Source organism: Micromesistius poutassou, assembly GCF_964030765.1.
Source record: "Micromesistius poutassou genome assembly, chromosome: 9".
Classification (NCBI taxonomy): domain Eukaryota; kingdom Metazoa; phylum Chordata; class Actinopteri; order Gadiformes; family Gadidae; genus Micromesistius; species Micromesistius poutassou.
This window is the reverse complement of record NC_140279.1, coordinates 2,426,642-2,450,525: the sequence shown is the minus strand read 5'-3', so window position 1 is coordinate 2,450,525 and position 23,884 is coordinate 2,426,642. Positions and strand designations below refer to the sequence as shown.

Sequence of the window (23,884 nt, the reverse complement as noted above, 5' to 3'; positions counted from 1 at the left end):
TTTTGAATTAGAAAAGAAACATTCATTATGTACAGGAATGTCACTTAGGTTAATTGTTGCCATGCCCCTAAGATACACTGACCTTTTACATCACAGTGTGACTAAAGTTTGAAGAAAATCTGTAAATAAGCAACAACAGTGAAGAAATAAACCAACTGATCATAAGATTGTAAGATAATTTGCTATAATATTCCAAACAGATAAAACTATGCAAAATATACATTTCCCTCACCGTTAAAAAGTCCAAATAGACTCTTGGTTAATTTCTTAATCCCAAACTTCAGCAATAAACCCACAGAGCTCTAATTTCAAGTTTCCAACATCTGAGACAAATCGGGGGAGCTCATGCCTTCCAAGTCATTTGTTCAGCAAAAAAAAAATACAAAACAACGTGACCTAGCAAGTTTTCACTTGTTTTGACACAATAGCATGGCTAGGATGAACAAGTCTGCCTATATATTTGCAAGAACTCTACAGTGGTGGAGACAGAAGCAGTAGAAGATGTTTTACAAAGCACAGAAAAGTAGTGGTCATCATTCAATGCTTTTTTCACCTACTAAAGACGCAATAGGCTGACAAGCAAGCAGGCCTGTCCCTGTCTGCCTGGATGGCCCGTTTGTCACCACTCAAGTACCGTTGGCATCGATCCCACACACCAGTAGGAGAAAAAAGGAGAGGGTCTGCCTTTCTAAAAGACACATTCATTAGTCCTCTTAAAATAGGACATTTTAGTAAAAGGCATCATATTTTAGTTAATAAATAAACAATACAACAAATGTTCAGCGATCACAGTAATGAAGACATGATAAGACTCAGGTGTTCACGAGGCATGTCTGGTTTACACAGAATCATTTTAGTAGGATGAACCCCTGGTTATGTTCTTAGAATAGCTTTGTATAAATGCATTGGGGGCTGACATAGGGCGTTGGTATGCTGTACCTTATTATACCGCGTTGTGCTATATTGTGGCATGTAATGTCTCACTTTGTCATATTATACTACACCATCTCAGGTCGAGTCATTTCACTCAAAGCAGTCTCTAATTCAACGAGAAATCAAGAAGGTGGGAATGAGCTTGGCTGTTTGGAGAGGTGGCTTGCTTGCTCTGTTGGAGTAGTATAGTTTGGTACTCTATCCGGGGGCCACACCCTCCGCAGGCGGCTTGTTTAGTCAAGGGATCGCGGCCACAGGAAGCAGTTTGTGATCTCATGGCGTGGCGGAGCTCTTGGTGTTAGGGACTGGCCGGCACGTAGATCCCGTTTTCAGCCGCCCCCCTCGCCTTGTGCAGAGCTGCCTGGATACGGAAGTGCGTCCGAGACTCCATAGAGTAGTTTTTGTAATTTGCCCTGAAAAGCAGATGACAGAAATCCTTTTTAATGTTCACGACATCGGTTACATTTCACAAGGAATTGCATTCATTTTAAGAATGGATCCCTAAGAATGTTCATTTACAAAAGAAAAGGTGAGCTTTTTTTCATTATTGAATGTAATTCACTTGGCTTATGGAGCAGAACTCCACAGTATCGTGCTCCGTTCATTCATGCATTAATGCACCTTGTTGGCAGGTAGGATGGAGAGAAAGTCCTCGATAAAAGGATATGATAGGATGTACCAAGAGACGGTAAGGCTTCAGCAGGCTCTGCCTCCTACTTACTTTGCTGCTTCCAGGAGTTTGATGCCCTCCTCTTTCCTGCCCTGCTCCAGACATAGCAGGCCATGCTCCAGCAAGGCATTAGGGACCAGATAGTGGTCATACTTAATCTGAGACTCACTGGGGGCGACAGAGGAGACAAACAAAATAACAAGTCAGTGTGGTCAGAGATCTCTGCTCTTGTTATGGCAAATAGTAAACATTATAAAATTGTATATTAACATAGCACTATAGGGAATAATTCATCTATGTGTTTCACGTGTAAGCCTTGTCGTATGTGTCTGCGTTTACAAATTTACGATTTAGCACACAGACATATTTTATTTATGAAGCAGTTTGTGGTTGAGGATCTTAATCAAGGATCCCTGTGGGTGGGCTGGAGACTTTTGGGGGTTGAAGCAGAAAACTTGGAGCTTGGAGTCTAATACCCGAACACATTATCTGTGTATATGGCTGTATTTGGGACAGTGGCTTACTTGCAGAGGATGAGGGTGAAATAGGCTTCGGCCTCTTCCTGATGTCCCAGATGTTTGAGACACAGTCCTCTGAGCAGGCTCACCAGACACTGGTCGTCTATGGAGAACTCAGTCCCTAGTGAACACAATGACCAGACTGTGTGAAACCACTGGTTGATTCATACCATGGTTTGTAGATGCATATTAGTTACAATTCACAATTGTAACCTGCTTAACAAGTACAATAGCAGCCGTAACGCATGCATATATTTGAAATTGGTGTCAGACATAGATTCAGGCTATGTTGTGGTGTAGTTAATGCTAACAAAAAAATAAAAATGAATGTATTACATGAAGTCTATAAGAATACAATCTGCAAGGGCCATTGATTTGAAAAATTCAAAAAGGTTTTTTATTTACTTGGACTGCTGTCAAGTGTAGCCTGAGCTTCATCCAGTGTTTTTAGCATTGCCTCTGTCAGGTCTCTGTGCTTTCCAATGACAGTATATCCATTCCAGATGTACATCATTTCCTACACAGACATAAACAAAGACACACACACACACACACACACACACACACACACACACACACACACACACACACACACACACACACACACACACACACACACACACACACACACATATTAGAGACAAAGAGTAACAACAGCAGGCCTTCAACTAAAACTGTAAGCAAGCCCACACAATGTAGCTTTTTAGTGATCACCCTAAATAGCCTGAAGACGAAGGCAGTGGTAATGCAGTACTGACCAGAGGAGGAACAGGAAGAGGAATGGGCCTCTCTGCCAAGTACCGCCGGGCCTTCCTGATGGCAAACTTCTCTGTCGGCAAGGACTTGCCGGCTATTTTCTGCTTCAGCCCCGGCACCTGTCTGGGTAGTACATGTCACCAATTCAATAAACACATGGGAATATTTCTTTATTATATACTGTTGCTTTCTACCTTAAAAAAAAAGGCCAAGGTCGTGGATGATGGAATTCAACTTTGATCTATCTATCTTTCTTTTATCTATCTTTTGATCTTTGATCTAACTTTGAAGTATAAGCTAAGCAAATTTCGCAGAAATACAATCTCTGATTTCAAGTCTTGGCAGTTTCCATTCCGAGTGGTGGTACATTTGATCGTAAATGATGTGTGAGTGAATCATTCCTGCTCTCTGTGGCAGCAGTATAGAGGATGGAATCACTGCTACCTCATTTCTGTAGCTTCTAAATTAATCGCTTTTCATTTTCACTTTCTACCTGAATAGAGTGATCTCGGTTTCCCCAAATGTGAGGCAGTCGTCCTTAGTCAGCATGCTGAGGTAGGCGCCTTTCATGTACGCATAGGTGGCCTGGAGGGACGCAGAACACAAGAGACTGTTACCGCTGCAATTTCATCTCTTATTTCTCCTTTGAGATGCAAGCAGACAATGAGGACAAATGATATAGGAACATAAGGACACAAGGACACGGGGACGCAAGGATATAAGGACATAAGGGCAAAAGTAAATGACTTGCTCATTATTTTTTTGTTCAGTTTATCCTCACAACCACAACACACATGCACGCTGCTGAAAGTGTGTAGGTTTTGGATACAACTATACTTTCGTTATAAATCCAGTTATTTCTGATAAGCCGGTTTTTGCTGCCAAGACAAGACCAAACTTATATTCAATCACAAAAATGAATATCTGGATGGTCTCACAAGGCTAATTTCGAATGGCTTGTGGCTTCAATGTAAATCAACATCACCTTCTTAGGCCTGGGTGTGCCCACTATTTACCACAAATCCCCATGCTCTAAGAGCGGAACAAGGTCACCTACCTTGGACCACGAGTTCTCCTTGCTGAGCAGGTCGGCGTAGAAGTAGGCCATCTTCCAGTGCCGCTTGTATGTAAAACACCACATCAGCTCCCAGTAGCACATGTGGTGGAACTGCTTCCACTGCTGCTGGGCCTCACAGCACTCCTCGAACCGGTCAATAGCCTGATACAAAACAAGCGTATGCGCCGTAGACGTTCTATTTAATTAGGTCATTGAACATAGGGAATCTGATTGATTCAAACAGAGCCCAGGACTATTCAGAGCATACAATCAAAATGGGAGTAACGGCAAAATAGTCTACGAATAGTACAATTGTTGAACGGAGTTGAACTGAGTCCAGAGTAGTCCCGAGTAGCCAAATGAGTTGGTTTGGCACACATGACCCCACGAATACTAATAATGATGTTAGCATCCATAATCTTAATATAATAATTATTATTCATTCATGAATGATTAAATTGGCGGCCTGCACAAAGGCAGCTTGAAGTGACACTCACAGCATCCAGGTTTCCTTTGATCACCTCGATTCGGCCAGCGAAGAACAAGAAGATGGAACCCTGTGAGAGACAGCCACGTTACAGCAGGAAGATCCAATCTGGCAACGATCACGTTAGTCCATGTTTGAATAGACATTCCTCGATGTCTGCATCACCACAGGAAAATGTCAAACAAAGACACAGACAGTGGTTTCATTTTAATCGGGGCTTTCCGTTTATCTTTAAATAGGTTTTTGGAATTTGTTAATTTGTTTTACAATAGTAAACAGGGGTATTTGTAGTGTCCGATGATACTAGTGAATCTGACGTTGAGCTAGCCGGATTTAAACATGGAAATAAATATAATTTCCAAACGTCACAATATAATCATGCCCAACAACAGCTGCATCGGCCCATTCATGACCCTCATCCACTTCTTTCACCGCAAGCACTTCACACCACACCAAGCAGTACTGAAGGCCGACCTTGGGGTACTTTTTGAGGTATGGCTCTAGCAGTTTCTCTGCATCTCCTACATCTCCCTCTCCGGTACCTACAGTGGCACACAGCGAGAACAAACATCAACATCAACACTACCACACACTCTCTAGGTTTTGTTGTGGTCAGCATCTTTAGTGTCTATTTTGGTACGTGTGTGTGTGTGTGTGTGTGTGTGTGTGTGTGTGTGTGTGTGTGTGTGTGTGTGCATGTGTGTATGTATGTGTTTGTTTGTGTGCATGCTTGCTCATATGTATGTGCTTATTTGTGTGTGTGTGTGTGTGTGTGTGTGTGTGTGTGTGTGTGTGTGTGTGTGTGTGTGCGTACATGCATGTTTATGTGTGTGAGTGTGTGTGTGTGTGTGTGTGTGTATTTGAGTATGTTTGATGTGTGTGCATGTGTGTGTGTGTGTGTGTGTGTGTGTGTGTGTGTGTATTTGAGTATGTTTGACGTGTGTGCATATGTGTGTGTGTGTGCGTGTGTGTGTTTTGCGTACGTGTCTCCTATATGTGAGTATGTGTGTGTCCTCACCCAGTATGAAGCTCATGAAGGTGTGGTAGCAGAGCAGCAGCATGTTACACAAGAATGAGCGGAAGGTGTTCTCCACACATCCCTCCTGGAGCTGCTGCAGGCCAAACTCCTGCACAGCACAACACATGAATGAATCACACGGCCCACCACATCCCGCAGCAGAGCGCGTCGGCCTGTCTATTCATAACCCTCCAGTCCGACAATGCCACTCACTTTGTTCCCGGAGAAGCCCACAAACTCCAGCAGCCGCAGAGTCCTGGTGGGCAGCATGGAGATCATCTGCAGGAGAACGTTGATTTATTCAACGTGGATTTATTCAACGTGGATTTATTAAATGTTTCATTATTTGACATGTGTATATTTTAATGGATTTATTGGATGTGTGTTTATTTTAGGTGTATTTGTTCTCTGTACTGTATATTTATTTTATTTTACATGTAATTATTGATTAATTATGAATATATCTTCACATTTTGAAGACTTTCATCAGGGGCCTAGAGTAAGCCGTTCATGTTTTTAGTACCGACCTTGCTTGTGTCTCTATAAATCTTCCCCCTCAACTGTTTGCATTGAAATTTGTTATTTCTTGACTTGTTCTAAGTGCTGTTTTATCTAAGTGGCAGGGCAATTTTGTAACATAGATGTTTAATCTCAAAAGATTAAAATAAAGGTAAAATGCAATCAAACACACACAATAATATTTCATCCAGGTCTGCTTTAGAAATGACATGACACTCGTTAAGCCGCGCCTCACCAGATTGAAGGCGCCGACGCCCAGTTTAACCCCGCCCTCAAAGTGGCCGTGGTTGTCTCCGTGGGCGTAGCCTGACGACTGCAGCACCGAATGGAGCTCTCTGCCCGGGGGTGAGAGGGGGGAACAAAACACACAGTTAAGAAATGCACTTTATAATTCATCCATTATAAAGTCTAGGGCAAGTAAAGGGCAAGGTTAACTGGTAGTTATCCATAGACAATTATCATAATATATCATAATTCGTTCTCCATTATTTTGACTGTATATTGTTGTGATTTATTGTTCTGTTTTTCAGTTGTACTTTCAGAATTCTAACACATATTCCTCTTTGAGCCCAGTGTTAGAGAATACACCTTTATAAGTGGGCATGTGCGGCCTCTGAGATTGCAGGCCGTATCTGTCATCAACGCCTGTACAAATACATTCACGTTTCTGGGATCCGATAGAGTGGCATGGTGGAGAACACCCGGGAAACGGCAGGAGAACTCAATATATTAAACATCCTCACTTGTACGTCTGGTAGCTGTTCCTCACTTTGATCCCTCCTTTGATGAAACTGATCATGTTTTCATCCTGAATGAGTAGGCGAGAGAAACGGGACGAGAGACATTGGTAAAGCAGCCCAGTGTTGAGGAAGTACAGAAAAAAAGTCTGACTTAAAGAGATAAACAGAATATATATTATATATATCAAATTAAATGGTTTTATTTTCCTTCCAGGGAGTGCGTTGATTGTGTGTTATAAGGTGCATGCTCTAACCTGAAGGAAGGTAAGTGCTGCCCTCTGCAGGAGACATTCGGCGTAGCACACCTCGGCGTGCAGTTCCTCTGAGGTGAAAATGATTACATCACAGTTATCTTCAGTCAAACAGCCTCAAAGCACTAGCGCAGTAGAGCTCGGATGCTGCAGCATGACAGAGCAACACACACACACACACACACACACACACACACACACACACACACACACACACACACACACACACACACACACACACACACACACACACACACACACACACACACACATACACACACACACTCACACACACAGGATACAGGTTAAAACTGAAAGTCAGCCGATTTGTATGTGACAAACCACTCATTCATAACCATCATCAATGCATGGAATCCTTCTTAAATACTAGAGACTTTATCCAATAAAGCTAAAATAGTGTCTGTTCTTCCACCTTCTATTATTTAGCTATCAAGCGGAGATTTTATGACATTAATTAATATATGACATGATTTGGTGAAATGACGACTACATATATATAGTTATATACAGTAACAATATATATATACAGTATATATAGTAATAATATTGATTAAATAACATAATATGATTGTGTGACTTGTGCAACGCAATAATTCCCATAAATCATTACATGTGATTCATCATGTTATATAATATAACACACAACTTAATTACTAACACTGTATTCTGTATTCAATCATTTATCACATGATACTGACCTTCTGTAAAATTTTTGCTGGCAAAGGTCGACTTTTTACGATATCTAGCAAAAACAAAACAACAGACATACAGAATAGTAAATCATACAAAATCAAATGCATGCAAACATACATTTGGTCAGGTGTTGATTAACTTTTTTACTGTCAATGCTTCCTTGTGCTCAGGGTTAAAAACATAATGAACCAGAACATAAGCGAAACAAATCTGAATTCTGCAGGGGCTGAGAGAAGCTCTTTCAATGCTTCTGAGTTGAGGTTTGTGATATGAAGATGGATGGGTGGGGTTTGGCCGATCAAATCTAATTATGGGATGTCTGCTCTGTGTTGGCACGTGGGACGGACATGACATGTCAGGCAACCATTTTCCCAGCGTGATTCTAAAGCATGGCGGGTGGTTGTGAAATGGTCCAGGCTGGTAAGACTGAGAGCCTCCCAATGCTCTGCTCTCTGCTGCTGGGACACCACTGGATGTTAGCCACAAGGTTAGCTTTAAGGTTAGCTCAAACGAGACAATGCACAAGGCCCAAGGGTGTGGCATGACATATCTTCTAGGAACACAAAAAGACATTGCTTTCTCAATGGAATCCATTCACCCTCAATGTTCAACACACCAGAAGAGGATTTAAGCAGATTGACAAACTATATTTAAGTATTCTATGGGAGTTATTCGCTTAGGAAGTAGAGCAGGTTGTCTGGCAACCCTAAGGTTGCTGGTTCGATCCCCTGTTCCTCCTATCTTGCGCAAGTGTCCCTGAGCAACATACCCAACAATAACTGCCCCCGTCGAGCGGGCTATTACCTTACATGGTTGACACGGTGATTGAATGTGTGTATGAATGTTGATGAATGAATGTTGATGCATGTGTGCATGAATGTGTGAATGTGTGGAAACAATGCTCAAGCGCCTTGAGTAGCTCCAGGTCTCAAAAGCGCTACATAAATGCAGTCCATTTACCATCCCTGACATCCCATGTACAATGTGTCGCAACACACACACACACACACACACACACATCATGGAAGACATGCCCCACACCGGTCTCACCTCTGGCAGACGGCCTGGGCCTCCTTCATGGTGTTACCGGCTGCCAGGATGTGGGCCGGTTCAAAGGTCATCATGGCCTGCATCTCCAAGATGGTGGCGTAGGTCAGCGCATGATACATGCTGTCTTTGGTCCTGTACAAACGAAGGGTGAGTAAGTACGATGCGATACGATAATACTTTATTGTCAGAGCAAGTCTGAAATGCGTCTTGCATCCCAGCGGCTCTATTTACAAACATCACAGACAAGACAGGACCCACAAATAAAAGATAAAAAATACATACATTCATCGTAACATTACAACAACAGACGACAACATTTAACGCCCATTTGCATGCATTTGGTCTGGGATTATGAGGATGGAGGAATGGAGTCATGTGGGAATGACGGGCAATGGTTCATTCACCATGACGTGATAAGCTGAAAGAACAGAGATAGATTTGATGGAGGACAAGCTATGGCTGCTGCCCAGGCATTCGCCCTGCATGCTACTGTCACACCCTGAAGCCCCCTCGGGACGACCTACGTCTCTGGAGAGGCTATCTATGTCATCATCGACACACACAAACACGTCAGAACCCTGTGATTTAGCTTTAGCCATGAAAACAATTAAACACACACTCGCTCACATGTACACACACACACACACACACACACACACACACACACGCATGCACACACATTCTCACACACACACACACACACACACACACACACACACACACACACACACACACACACACAATCCAACCAAACAGGAGTGACTCACACAGATTAGGGAACAATGTGGATATGGGAGAAGTCGACGTGGAATGCTGCACGCCTACATAATCGACATTTCACTGCCATTTACAATCATTCATGTGACCGGCCAGCGTCCAGCCATCCCTGAATGTAAACCATTAGCACGGTGAACCACTCGACTCCGACCACTGTTACTCTATTCATCAAGATAATGCAGTTGAGCGGTTGCATTCATATTGTAATGCAGTTATATTAGCGAATATGTCTGCAGATGTATATGTGTGTGTGTGTGTGTGTGTGTGTGTGTGTGTGTGTGTGTGTGTGTGTGTGTGTGTGCATGTCAGTGTGTGTGCGCGCATGTGTGTGTGTGTGTGTGTGTGTAGGTGTGTGTGTGTGTGTGTGTGTGTGTCTGTGTGTGTGTCTGTGTGTGTGTGTTTGTGAACGTGCATGCGTGAGTGAGAAAGTATAGTTGAACATTTGAAAAATGTATCTATTTAAAACAATAAATGATAATATAAAACAGGTCGAGGTTTAGAGAGCCAAACATATGGAATCTGTTCCAACCAATTGAAACATTTTTGGATTGCACTACCTGGTGGACACCAGGAGGTTAGGCAATCACCCGAAGACGTCAGTCCAGCCTACCTCAAAACAAAGGTTATGGATTGAGCCAGAGCACTATCACTGAAAAACATCTGACCACAGCTCCCTGGCAGAGGTCCACTGCATCACATTGATCTGGTACCTCCTCACATTGTGTCATAACGTTTGGGAGAGAGATGCTAGTTTAACTGATCAACTGGATCTCTTGTGGGCATGTGGAGAATCGGCTGAGAATCCAAAGTATTTGGCAGTGCCCTGAGACTCAGCCTCCCTGCCACAACACAGGAACTCGCCCCTCTGTGACGACAGCGCTCTGTCAGGGAGTGCTGGTTATTTTTACCTCTGTGCTTTAAAAAAACACAGTGCAAAGGAGGGGGCCTCTCTGGAGTGCTTAGTGCCTCGTCATCTCTCGTGCACGTCTTGACAACAGGGAGAAAGTACTTTATGTACTGTCCCTCCACGTCGTGTGTTTCTGCCCATCTGGCCGATGTGCTTACGCACACGTGTGGTAACTCTCTGTAAATCATTTAAAGGTATATAAATCAAGACCTTCATCATTTTTTTCTTGTTCTCCTTTTCTGAGCCACAGCACTGAAATGGTGTACCTCTGCCTATAAATAAAATACATATTTGTTATGGGTGTCAGCATGGATGACAGAAGCCCCTCCCTCAGCTGTGTGAGGCCGGGTATAACAACACCTCTGTACCATCTGGACCCAGCCGCTCCTGGAGCTCCACTGAAGAGGAACGGATCGGAAGGATTTGAAGTGGCGCTTTCCAGACCAGCAAGTTTGAACAGAAACAGGCTGGAGTGTGTGTGTGTGTGTGTGACGTTTGTGTGTGTGTGTGTGTGTGTGTGTGTGTGTGTGTGTGTGTGCGTTGGCCCAGATTCTGTGGGTGGATACTGCTCGGATGTGAAAGGGGATCTGCTGTAACGTGAACATAAATTGACACGTTATCTAGAAGCCTCCTACCCTTTATTATGTTTGAACAGTAAGCCGGGCAAACAAACGCATAAAAGTGTGTGAGTGTGTGTGTGTGTGTGTGTGTGTGTGTGTGTGTGTGTGTGTGTGTGTGTGTGTGTGTTTGTTTTGTGTGTACACGTACCCAAGTGTCTTTGTGTCAAGCTAAAAATCCCATCCAATTTTCAGTATGTCTGTACAGAAAGGATCAACTTCTGTATCAGAAACGTTTCTTAGCTTTTCTACCTAATGAAAAATGCATGACCACATTAAGATTTCCACAGTAAGAGCCTGGAAAACAAACACGATATCATCCAGCCCAGAAGGCAAGCACTCCCTCTCCACCAGCTGATGAAAGGGGCTCATTGAGGTGGTTCCACTGCGGACGGCACTGAACAGTATTGAATTTAAGGACGAAAGCTCTCCTGTTTAATCAAAGGACATTGGGAAGAGCAAGTTACATTGCATGTAGACAAAGAGGATATAGACGATTCAATCGCATTAGTTTTAAGGCGCAGTACCTCTTGATGAATGAATTATTGAACCCAACAGCCTACAACCCATTTAGCCTCCGGGTAGCTGGAGGGGTTACTGCTAGGGTTAGAGGGTTGGAGGATGTTACAGAGTTTTGGACAGATAAATATCAATGAAACTCTAAAGCCATGAGGCTTCATTTACACGTCTGACATGGTTGGCCAATTTGCACAGAATGATCCGCGGGTAAAACAGAAACAGAACAGAAACACTTCTGACAGCATAATGACAAAGTCACCGTCCACGTACTATTGATGTAGTAGACCATCACAGCACATCCAGAACATTGCTGCCAATCTGCTCAGTCACTCCCGCCTCAGAGAACACTTCAACCAGTCCCTCAAGCTAGCGTACAGGGAACACACTCCCATCCTCAACACCTGTTCTACCCCCCATGGGTAGAACAGGTCTCTTTTATATCATGTGAAGTGCCCTATAGGACCTAGGAAAGTGCTCTCTAAAGAACATTTATTATTTGAATTTTTTTAAATATATAGATGCATAGATGTAGGTTAAAGAAGGGCTTGTGAATGAAATACAAAATGGAATCCCTTCCCTCCAGCTCATACCGCTCCCGGCTTACGTGAACAGAGGACACATCGGCCTAGCAGGAATACATAGCTCCCCAAACAAGGGCTCCGGTGAAACCTATACTTTGTGCATTTTACAAGCTTCCCAACGGAGCCAGAGCGCTGGTATTGTGTACTCCGAGGCGAACCCAGGAGGGAACGAGCGGATCGAGAAAGGGACAAGATGAAGGTCACGATAATGGAGGGGAGAATCCTCTGTGAACAATGGGAGAAACCTGACGACTGCAGCGGAGCACAATGGCGACTGTTAGGGTGTGGGAGGGAGTTGTGTGTTATGTGAACACAGCTGTAATGTGAGCAACTACAGTGCGGCCACACGGCAGCCAATCAGAATCCAGGCCCTTCACGATAAAGGTCTTCCCAGAGGCCTAGCCCTAGCTACCTTCCCATCGTTTTGAAGGGAATCGAAGGATTTAGGATGCAGGATTTAGGATGATTCATGTTTTAAATTCAAAATATGGAAAAAAACAAAAAACAAATGTACTTTCATGTATTTGTTTAGCATACTCTTCGATCTAAAGTCGACTTACAGTGATTTTTCCTCTTTGTTTTTTGCTTGCTCAAGGTCTGCAGATGTTTGGGGTTCAAACCCAGATCATTTAGGCTGGGAGTCAAAAAAACCCTTCAGTCCCTAACCAATAAACTATCCTGTCCCCCCAAATACATGTGTTAAATGAATACATTCAATGGCTTTTCTTTCAGTTGTTACAAAGTCTTACGTTTAACACCATAATAATATCAATCTAATCCATGTATGAGAAGGTGCTCTGAACAATGACACACCTAGTCTCTGCTTCATCTAGACTCTGCATAGCCTCCCCCCCCCCCACCACCACACCCCTCTTATGCACTAATTGAATGTTGTACTTCCTTGCACTTAATAATAAAACTAAGCATTGTGTAGCATCTTATCCTAGTTAGCTTTGTTAACCTAAAAATTGTTAGTGCTTGACACTATTCTATGATGTTCTATGAACATCCTTACTGTACCGACGGCGATATATTGTTTCTCTTTCTTCGGAGAAATGTACTTATTGTAAGTCACTTTGGATAAAAGCGTCTGTCGGTCCTTCTCCTACCGGGTTCTGAGCCGGGCCAGGGCCTCCTCGAAGTCGTTGCTGAGGAACAGGTCCAGAGCGGCCATGCAGTCCTCCAGAGCCACGGTCAGCTCTGAGCGCAGGCACCTGCGGAGCACATCACAGGACCAATCAGAGGAGAGCACACCACAGGACCAATCAGAGGAGAGCACACCACAGGACCAATCAGAGGAGAGCACACCACAGGACCAATCAGAGGAGAGCACACCACAGGACCAATCAGAGGAGAGCACATCACAGGACCAATCAGAGGAGAGCACGTCATCACAGGACCAATCAGAGGGAGAGCACATCACAGGACCAATCAGAGGAGAGCACGTCATCACAGGACCAATCAGAGGGAGAGCACATTACAGGACCAATCAGATCAGAGGGAGAGCACATCACAGGACCAACACTAACACTACATGACAACATCAGATCACGATCACAGTACATTACATTCGGTCCTTTGGTTGGTACTTAGATGCTCTACGACCAAGATTAGCATAGAGCTATTGCAGCAGAAGATCGATATTGGATAAATGAATGGCGAGTTTGATGAGTCATACTTGAATAATAGGACCTACAATGGGGCCTATTGAATTGCTGGCATGTCACATTGGCCGGATTATTACAGTGGAGAAATCAAATAAAAAGGGAATTTTGTGATTGATTATTAGGTTATGGAGTCAAGACGAGTCAAAGGCTTTCATGTGGCTATCCGGTAAACAAAAAAGTTAGTGCCAACAAGTTTAATGAGTCCATCAGTGTGTAAGCCAAAGATCCCTCCAGGACTCAACAACAACAGGTATGAAGATTGATGGCAGAGCACATGACTGGGGTCTGACTCATCTCCACATGCTCTGCTGCAGTGCCCTTGTTCTTGGGAAGGAAGTGGGTTTTGTGGTCTTTCTCTCCTCTTTTAACCCTACCTCTGCACTGGTTATCTGCAGTGCAGTCTCAACCTTCTCTCGTCCTCCCGTGCATATCTGTTTGCAGAATCCCCTTACGGACACATCTATAAGCACTGGGCTGACGGGAACTGGGATAAGGGAGACCTGTTGTAGCCTGTTGTGAGTCCATGACTCTTGCCAGTCCTCCATGCCTTGTGATCTAGAGGAGGTTTGTTTCCATGCTGAAACATTCCCTTCTGAACATACCGAAAGAAGAAGGTGGAATGACAATTGTTGAATAAAATAAAAATACATGTGCATGTGCAATTGCCTGATGCTGATAAAACTTTGACTGTGATTGAGTGTGAAAGATCAAGCAGGTACACGAGTGCTGACACCGTGGAAACATGGCTCAGCGTGACATGGGGCTAGTTAAGAGGAGCAGGCCATAGTGGATCGCAGCGGTAGGAATTACTTCCGCGCACAGGCGCGGAACCCTCTGAGTTAGTCTATCATATGGAGCATGTGATCCTCACATGACAACCATGTCTATGGTGTTCACGGGCGAGCTTTAGAGACAGCAAGTGCTGGGATTCACCACATGTGTTTCTAGTGTGTCCTGTGCAGCCAGTGTGTTGGTAAAGGGTTAAAACATGAAGATCACATGATTTGCCTATTTCTGCCGCCAGAAATAGGCAAAAATAGGCAACAACACAACAGAATACCTTCGGTCAGCCAACTAACACTGTGAACAGCACAACACACCAGGGGCTGTGTTCTGGTACAGTGCGACTCTAGCTTCCTTCATGTGTGCATCTAAGTGAGTGGCCAAACCTGCCTGCCTCACACAAAAACAAAACACACCGCATTTTATCTTTTCAAGTCAAACATCTCAATGTGGATCAAACAAAGCAACGTTACAATGCTGTTCTTAAAGCAATACAAACAACAGCATGATGTAACTTAAAAGTAAAGCTAGTCACAGTGTGCTGCTCACAGTTTTAATCAGAGAAGATGATGAACAGCATAATGTTTGACCTCTGTGTTGTGGAGACGAGGAGTATAAATTGGGCATGATTACTTTTCCTTACCTCCATGTAAATTAATCTGTGCAGCAAATCAGTGTATCAATAGAGCTCAAGTCATCAAGCCACACGGAAATGTAACGCTTGTGTATTGTGTACAATAGTAATATTGTGTACAATAAAATACAATAAAATACAATAGTGTATTGTATTTCTTTGTGAGATCAAATAAAGCTTTACAGATTAAAAAGCAAGGACCCTAGAATGGACTCAGGTGGAACACCACGCGTTGTAAGTCTGTATGTGAAAGTAACATACAGACTTCCTGTTTCTAGAATACAGTAACATGAAAGTCAAGAGACATAACATGTCTCTCAGGAATGAGGTTAGCCAGGCTTGACCGGGGAAAGACAGACCAACCCTTTCTGTCCAGTCTTTGGAATAAAACGTGACGGCCACTATCCAATAAGATAATGACAAAAAGTCTAGCAGCAACAGTCTTCATCCTGAGCTAGTTTACAACCCTAATAAAGGCGGCACAAAAACCAGAAGACTGCAAACATTTTATCGAGGTTTAAGAAAGCTCTGTATGTGCTTGGCGACAATCTCTTACCAGGATTCATACCAACAACGTGCCTTTGTTTACTCCCACACTTGCACTTGTGTAACCATAAGTGCACTCATAGCCCAGTTTATGTAGCGCTGGGACAGAAAACACTTACATAAGGAGCCCAGGTACCCAGACATGGGCCAAAGTATTATACACATGAGGCCTAAATAGCCCAGCCGGAGTGGCTGATGGACAGCTGTTTAATCACACTTCTGCCCTTCACAATCTCTGCCCTTACGCCTCGCGATATGCCTCGTAGCTCTAGATGTTTTCATTGATAGATGCACACACAGAAAGATTGATCATCACTTTCAAGGTCCAAAACCTTCTCCTCACAAAAATATGAGAGCAAAATACCTTAAACTTTAACTTAAAATAAATCTAATAAAATAAGATAGGACATTTCTTGCCCATAAAAAGTAAAACAATAAAACCAAATGTGTGCTGTTGAGACTTTGTTGTCTGATATTTTTGATGTACTTCACAAACACACACAAAACACACACACACACACACACACACACACACACACACACACACACACACACACACACACACACACACACACACACACACACACACACACACCCACACACACACACACACACAGACACAGACACACACACAAGCACTGCAACTCTGGCTAATGACAAACACTGTAAGATATATTTAAAATGTTTACCTCCTTACTTACACATTTATACAGACTCACACGCAAATTCAAGTTCAAATTCAAATTCAAGAGAGTGCACACTCACACAAACACACACACACACACACACACACACACACGCACACACACACACACACACACACACACACACACACACACACACACACACACACACACTCTCTCTCTCTAGCACAATAACTTGGGCTAATGACAGAGGGCTGACCAGAGTCAAACATATGACCAGCATTTGGCTGTACTTCCCAAACTCAAACTATGTCACCCATTATGTCACCCATGCAGTGTGAAACATGGGAAATAGGGTCCTTCAGCAGACATAGCCTGCATGAAGTTATGAACTTTGTTGAGATTATTAAAATGATTCTTAAAATACAAGAACCTTCTCCGAACAACAAACAATAAAACAGTAAAATAAAATAACAGAAAATAAATAACGTAAGAGCTCAGATAACCTCACAACAAGGACAATGATTCAAACAATATGCAAGCTAAGTAGTTTCAGCAATGTCAGCGTCCATAGCAACCGCCATAGCAACTAGCAACGATAGAATAGAACGATAGAAATGTTGTGTTATAAAAAGATTCTGGCGAGACCTGGCAAGACCTCACAATAACTAACTAACTAAACATCGCTAACTCAACTTGCATTTGAATGCATGAACAATCACAATCACATTTTTCCATTGACAATGATAGGAAAATCAGCCATCTTGTTTTTTGCAGACAGAACCTTGACTCTGTCAACCTGACTTGTGACAGACGAGGACGCAGGCCAAAAGAGAAGAATAGGCCAAAAGAACTGAGGCATTTCACAATTTTAGAGCCGTTATGGTGAAAAACATACGTTTTCCACTGTGGACCAACGTAGCTATTACACATTTGGAGTGAGACTGGGTTGGCACCGTAAAGCAACTTTACCAGTGAACCTTTGACAACTGTATTGTCGTATATATGTCCTGCTGTTATTGTCCGATGTCTAGCGGTATCCCCCTCTCGTCTCAGTAAAAACATGACATTTACAACTGGAGGCAGTGATTCCGCCTGCAGCTCCGGATAATAATACAACTACAGGCAATGCCCCGATAGAGTACGAAGGCATGTGAGGAGGAACAACACACTCAGTGTGTCACCCGCAAGCATGTTGGAGGCTTTCCCTTAACCGTAACACAATAACCGAGTCCTAAATGAAAGAAGAAATGCCATGACAACCACCACAATGGCCTCTGTGAGTGAGACGCAGGACGTCCCATACCACACATTATCCCGACGACTAATCGAATACAAAGTCAGCATGTCTGACATTCTCAATTGATTTCTCTTGAGGGTTTCAAGGTGGACTCTCTTTCACAAACACACACACACACATGCACACACACACACACACACACACACACACGACACATACTAACTTACATACACACACAAACATAATCACGCCACCACATTATATACAGTATAAGCAAGTCAAGTAATTACACACAGATGCACATATACGTAACTATCACGTGACATCACCACCAAATGCAAAGCTGGTAGGCTGATCGGCATTAGTGTTACATTGTGTAACACATATTTACTTTTCAAAGCCGCTGAACTCATTTAGCTGGTATGACAAAAGAGGAGAGTTTCTCTGAGCCAGTTTGTATGCATGCTTCGCTCTCTGTGTGCCGCTAAACCTTTAAGCAACCTTTAAAACCAGACATAGGCTCCATTACAGTGGCAACAAGCACAGCAAGCTCTGCATACTGTACCGTCAACACAAACACTGGCCTGTTTAGCGCACACACACACACACACACACATGCACACAGGCACACGCAGGCACACAGACACACACACACACTTACTTTTTACTGATTACACATAACAATAGCTTATAGCAGAGGAACTAAAAGCGACACTCCCACAGGGATGTACACACAGGCACTTTCGCATAGACATATACATAAACACACACACAGACACACACACACGCAGCAGGACCAAAGTATCTTACCCATTTGAATGACTCTGTTCTTCTCCTGACATTTTCATCTGGCAGACCGTGTGTGTGTGTGTGCGTGTGTGTGTGTATGTATCTGTGAGATCAAGAGTATAAACAGAGAGAGATGGAGAGAATGAATAGCAGAAGTGACCGTATGCCTCGGGCCCTTCCGGTAGTGCAGTGTAATGAACTACAGCTTTCCCCTCTGTCTCTCTCTCTCTATATCTCTCTTTCTATCTCTCTCTCTAGCACTCTCTCTCTAAATCTCCCTCTCTCTCTCTCTCTCTCTCTCTCTCTCTCTCTCTCTCTCTCTTTCTCTCTCTCTCTCTCTCTTTCTTGCAGCAGCAGCAGCAGTAGCAGCAGCACAGGGGAAGGCAGACGTAAAAGGACTGCGAGCGAAAGGAGGGGATGAGGCGAGGGAGGGTGGATAGAGAGAAGAGCCAGAGGAGGAGGAGGAGGAGAAACAGAAACGGCCCTTAATGAGATCAGGATGACTACCTCACAAAAGAGAGCACACACATTTTATCAGCGCACTGAAAAGGACGGATGGCCATACACTGACACAAGCACGCACGCATGCACATGCACACACACACACACACACACACACACACACACACACACACACACACGCACACGCACACGCAGAACCACACAAACACAGACTTGTCCCTTAACTCTCTCTGCTCTCTCTCTCCCCCACCCTTTCCCATCGTCGCCCTCATGCTACTCGAGTACTACACCCAGATTGGTTAATGCAGAATGAGGGGTGTGGCTTCATCCCTATCAAAACCCACTACGTACCTTTTACATAAGATGTGACATCAACAACTGAACCACCGTCAGAGAACGAGAGAGAGAGAGAGAGAACAAGAGAGAAAATAGAATCTAGTATCTAGAGAAAGAAATAGAGCAATACAAAATATTGTATTATGTGCACTAGTTGGCAACCACCTCCAACATACAGGATGGTGATGTCAAGAAAGAAAGTAGGGAGAGAGAGAGAGAGAGATAGAGAGAGAGAGAGAGAGACAGAGAGAGAGAGAGACAGAGAGAGAGAGAGACGGAGAGAGAGAGAGACAGAGTGCAAAAGAGTGAATGAAGTAAATTAAGTGAATGAAGGGAAGGAAGTACCATAACACAATTAAATGGATATGTGTGCAGGTGGAGCAAACTGCAGTGTGGAGCCAGCAGCTGAACACCGCAGTGGGCAGACAGGTAGCACGTTCCCTGAGGCCAGAACATGCAGAACCAGAACAGCCCCCTGAGGGACGCAGCAGCCCTCTCTTCCCGGTCTCCACTGACACCTAAGACCTAGTAGCAGCAAACTCTCCGCCATCGTGATGCAGCACAAATGAGCCACAGGTGCAGTGTGTGTGTGTGTGTGTGTGGTGTGTGTGTGTGTGTGTGTGTGTGTGTGTGTGTGTGTGTGTGTGTGTGTGTGTGTGTGTGTGTGTGTGTGTGTTAAGTCTATGTGTGTGTGTGTGTGTGTGTGTGTGTGTGTCTATGTGTGTGTGTGTGTGTGTGTGTTAAGTCTATGTGTGTGTGTGTGTGTGTGTGTGTGTGTGTGTGTGTGTGTGTGTGTGTCTATGTGTGTGTGTGTGTGTGTGTGTGTGTTAAGTCTATGTGTGTGTGTGTGTGTGTGTGTGTGTACGTATATACATGTATGTGTGTGAATAAAACATAGCGATATTAAATGACCATGTCTATAGGTGAAGCCATCATTAAACACACACACACATACACACACAAACACACACACAGGGCAGTGGGTTCATCAGTCGCTATACGTTGTCCACGGACTCGGTTACGGTAGTTCCTATTGGACGCTGCAAACTGGATTTGGGGCGGGAATTTCGCTGAGGCCACCATTCCATGCATCGCAGCCTGAAATGAGTGAGAGCATATCTTCTGTGTATATCTTGTGTGTGTGTGTGTGTGCGGGAGGATGTGCGTGTGTGTTCATGTATGTGTATGTGTGTGTTCATGTATGTGTATGTGTGCGTGCGTGCGTGCGTACGTGCGTGCGTGCGTGTGTGTGTGTGTGTGTGTGTGTGTGTGTGTGTCTGTCTGTGTCTGTGTAGGACAAGGGTGGCCTGATTGGGAGACCCAGCTGCTACCCAAATGTTAAAGCATGTGATCATATGAGGCTAACACAGGAGGCTGCTGGTGAGGTGGCGACATCCTCATGCTTTTCCCACCTCTACAGATTTACACCCACAACCAGACCCCCCCCCCCCCCCACACACACACACACACCTAGTTATGAGGAAGGACCATGTGTTGTTAATGGATATTGCCCTAACAACCTATTCAGATCTACTAAATAGTTAAAAGGAGCAGTGTGTACAATTGAGTGGCATCTAGCGAGCAGACTTGGCAGAAAGGGAATATAACATTCAGAAGTATGTTTTCACTAGTGTATAATCCCATTTTAACAAGTATTGTCATGCTTTTGTAACCATAGAGGGCCCCCTATATATCTACATGGGAGTGGGTCCTATTCCACTGAGGCCGCCATGTTGCTCCACCATGTTCCTACAGTAGCCCAGAATGGACAAACAGCTCTAGAGTGGATGTGAACTCCACTAAAATACACAGGATATTTATTTTAAATTCAATACACTTTAAATCAAAGTGTGAACGAACCCCACAGTTCCAGCTTGAATTAGAATGCAATACATTTACATGCACAGCTTAATCCGATTAAAGCCATAGTTTGACTATGCTCCGCAATTGGACAACTGCAATTGTCCGAGTATACATGGCGGTGAGTAAATCGATTCATTGGCCGAAGCATGTCATTCCCCGGTACGATAGGTGGCGCTGTACCCATTTCAACTAGTGGTAATAGAGCCACCGGTTGACCTCTTTACGTCACCAGCAACAACAAACTCAGGCGGCATTCGAGAAAGATGTTTTCAGTAGACAGTTCACTTCGGGTCCATATAATTTCTCCGACGCTCCATTGTTCCGACCTCTCGGTCGTATGCGGACTCCTCCGGCTGCTCTGCCGGCGGAGTGTTCTATGAAGGAGGCGGGGGGGGGGGGGGGGGGGGGGGGGGGCGTGTCATCCCCATGGCTACCACCCATTTGTGATAATATTTTAGTACAGTACGTTCCGCAAGTGTCTGAGAAGCTTAGCCCACTCTCGAGCGTGCCTCGTAAACCCAGTGAGGACCAGCTTATGAACTGGATATTTATGCTCTCTATCGTGTGAAAGGATATAGAGCATAAATTCTCTCTATCCTTTCATAGAAATATCCTGTGTATTTAGAAGATTCAATTACAGTGGAGCTTCCCACAAATTTTTGTGTAAAATAGTGTAAAATAGTGTAAAAAAGTAAATAAAGTGTAAAATAGTGTTGAAAATGGCAGTTTGTTGATGAGGGGAAATATGATGAGTGGGCGTGCAACCTTTAATACATCCTAGATGCTTCTAAGAGTTAGGGTTAGGGGTATTCCCTACATATAATAATATTCAAAATACAAAAGGTCTATGCTATTCTGAATGATCACATGACTAAACTAAACTCTAATTTCCTCTTCCTGTCCTCATGTGTGTGTGTGTGTGTGTGTGTGTGTGTGTTGTACTGCAAGGGTAGATGCTTTGAGTTGCTTTTGACTGCACATTAGACTGTAGACCACAAATTATCCAGATCTAAAAGACAAATCGTCTGTCTCTTAGCAGGATTTGCAATCAAATAGTAAATGTATGGAGAAAATTATAATAATGGACCCCGTCACCAAGGAAAAACATCCCTCGGTGATGGCGGGAGACGGCAGAGATGGTCCGAGGTATGGGGTCATTGAGTTATACTCCACATAGTTATGGACTGTTATAAAACACAAGGTATTTCCTCTCTTACCCATTGGGTGGTTTCATAGAGTCCTGGTCGTCATCTGCTAAGCGCAGGCTGGAGGGGAGGAACAGAATGGAGGTCATTTAAAGAAAGAGGAGAAAAGCCAGGGCTGAAAAGAGGGCTATTGTTCCGGGAACTTGATAACGAGTGCCATAGAAACACAGAGGCAGTAAAGTCCCCGGGCAACCTATTTACCACAAAGGATATTGTCTGGTTGATATTGTCTAGACACAACAAACATTAACAAACATGCACTAAAGATGTGAAATCATAAATAAAATAACAAATACAGAAAATTTTAACTCAATGCGGAAATGGGAACACACAATGTGGTCCATTTGATTATGCCCAGTAATTCATTGACAGAATCTAACCACTCTGGCCATCTGGAGTATAGTGGGCCTACTAACATGTTAAAACACTGAATGATAGGTCAGACTACCTAAAATCTGCGATGATAGGATCCATCTCTGGGCTATTAATGACTGACAACCTGGAGGAAAAGAGAAAAAAAGACTAGAGTTAGACTGGGCTGACAGGATTTGTCAGCGTGTAGACGTCAAGACGTGTACACTTCTTGCGTGTCTCACCTGGGCGATGTGTGTGTGTGTGTGTGTGTGTGTGTGTGTGTGTGTGTGTGTGTGTGTGTGTGTGTGTGTGTGTGTGTGTGTGTAAAGTATGTGACCATACCGGCTCGGGGAGTTTGGTCCGTCCGGGATGTCTTTGGCCTCGACAGCGTCCCTGCAGAAAAGTGTTTAGAGACTGTACTGATCGAGGTGTCATTTAGGACATTCTGGCGAAACGGCATTACAAGCACGCGTGAAATTCCAAGAAGTGCACTTATTTGCAAAATGAGTGGTAATTGGATAATAACAAAATGTAAGGAAATGTGTCTTAAAAGAAACGTCTTAAACAGTTCACACATTTAGAACTCAAAACATTGAAATAGGCTTATAACATAATATTACACACACATAACGATGGATAAATCGTATTTAAAGCCGATTCGTCCCATGAGCTATATATAGCCCTATTCAACTAAATGGATTGTGTCCGCTACTTCAAACGCTTTGGTGCTTCTAATTGATTTCCACTGAAATCCAGAAACGTGGATTGTTCAACTCTGTCACTAACTGGGCTACGGCTTTAAAACCCAGTTCTGCCCATCCCACTTTGCCCACAGGACTACCTATTTCGATAGGAATACGGGAAGTTCAAAAGAACTATCCTTTTATGTGGGCTACTCACTTGTTACTGTCATTTTTCTTTCCGCTTCTTCTCCAGTTCGTGATAAAACTCATTCCACAAGCGGACAAGTTCCGGGCAACAAACTTAAGACTCGTGACTAAAACACGTTCATGGGTCTGAGCGGTGGACCTGCGACCCGGTGACAGTGAAATAAGACAGCCCCTTGCTCATGGGCTACGCGGCGGTGAATAAAATCGCCCTCCTTCCTATCTAGTGGAAAGGTGTTAAACCTGTCATCACCATAATAATGCTACCGTTTAAATGTACCGGAATGTGGCTCCTGGGTCCTAGAGCGCGTTAAGTTCAGGGACGGGTCCAGACTGACCATCCGTTTGATGACATACAAA

The 23,884-nt window shown here is 43.8% G+C and overlaps 1 protein-coding gene across 2 annotated transcripts; it reads right to left on the bottom strand.

The window, feature by feature from the left end:
* Positions 1-45: 45 nt before the first annotated feature.
* ttc39a (tetratricopeptide repeat domain 39A) lies at positions 46-23,704 on the bottom strand. 2 transcript variants are annotated; one of them, XM_084472652.1, is made up of 21 exons: positions 23,538-23,704; positions 22,980-23,030; positions 22,732-22,782; positions 22,296-22,343; positions 13,224-13,328; positions 8,714-8,845; positions 7,669-7,712; positions 6,953-7,020; positions 6,702-6,766; positions 6,194-6,293; positions 5,653-5,718; positions 5,440-5,548; positions 4,896-4,963; positions 4,432-4,491; positions 3,935-4,096; positions 3,371-3,462; positions 2,880-3,000; positions 2,527-2,638; positions 2,128-2,242; positions 1,655-1,771; positions 46-1,346 (listed from the first exon to the last, which is right to left on the bottom strand). In XM_084472652.1, the coding sequence occupies exons 1-21, from the start codon at positions 23,588-23,590 to the stop codon at positions 1,232-1,234; spliced, it is 1,854 nt and encodes a 617-aa protein (XP_084328778.1). In that variant the 5' UTR covers positions 23,591-23,704; the 3' UTR covers positions 46-1,231. The 2 variants fall into 2 exon arrangements, with proteins under 2 accessions (XP_084328778.1, XP_084328779.1); XM_084472653.1 differs by lacking the exons at positions 22,296-22,343; positions 22,732-22,782; positions 22,980-23,030; positions 23,538-23,704 and adding an exon at positions 18,439-18,562.
* Positions 23,705-23,884: the final 180 nt, after the last annotated feature.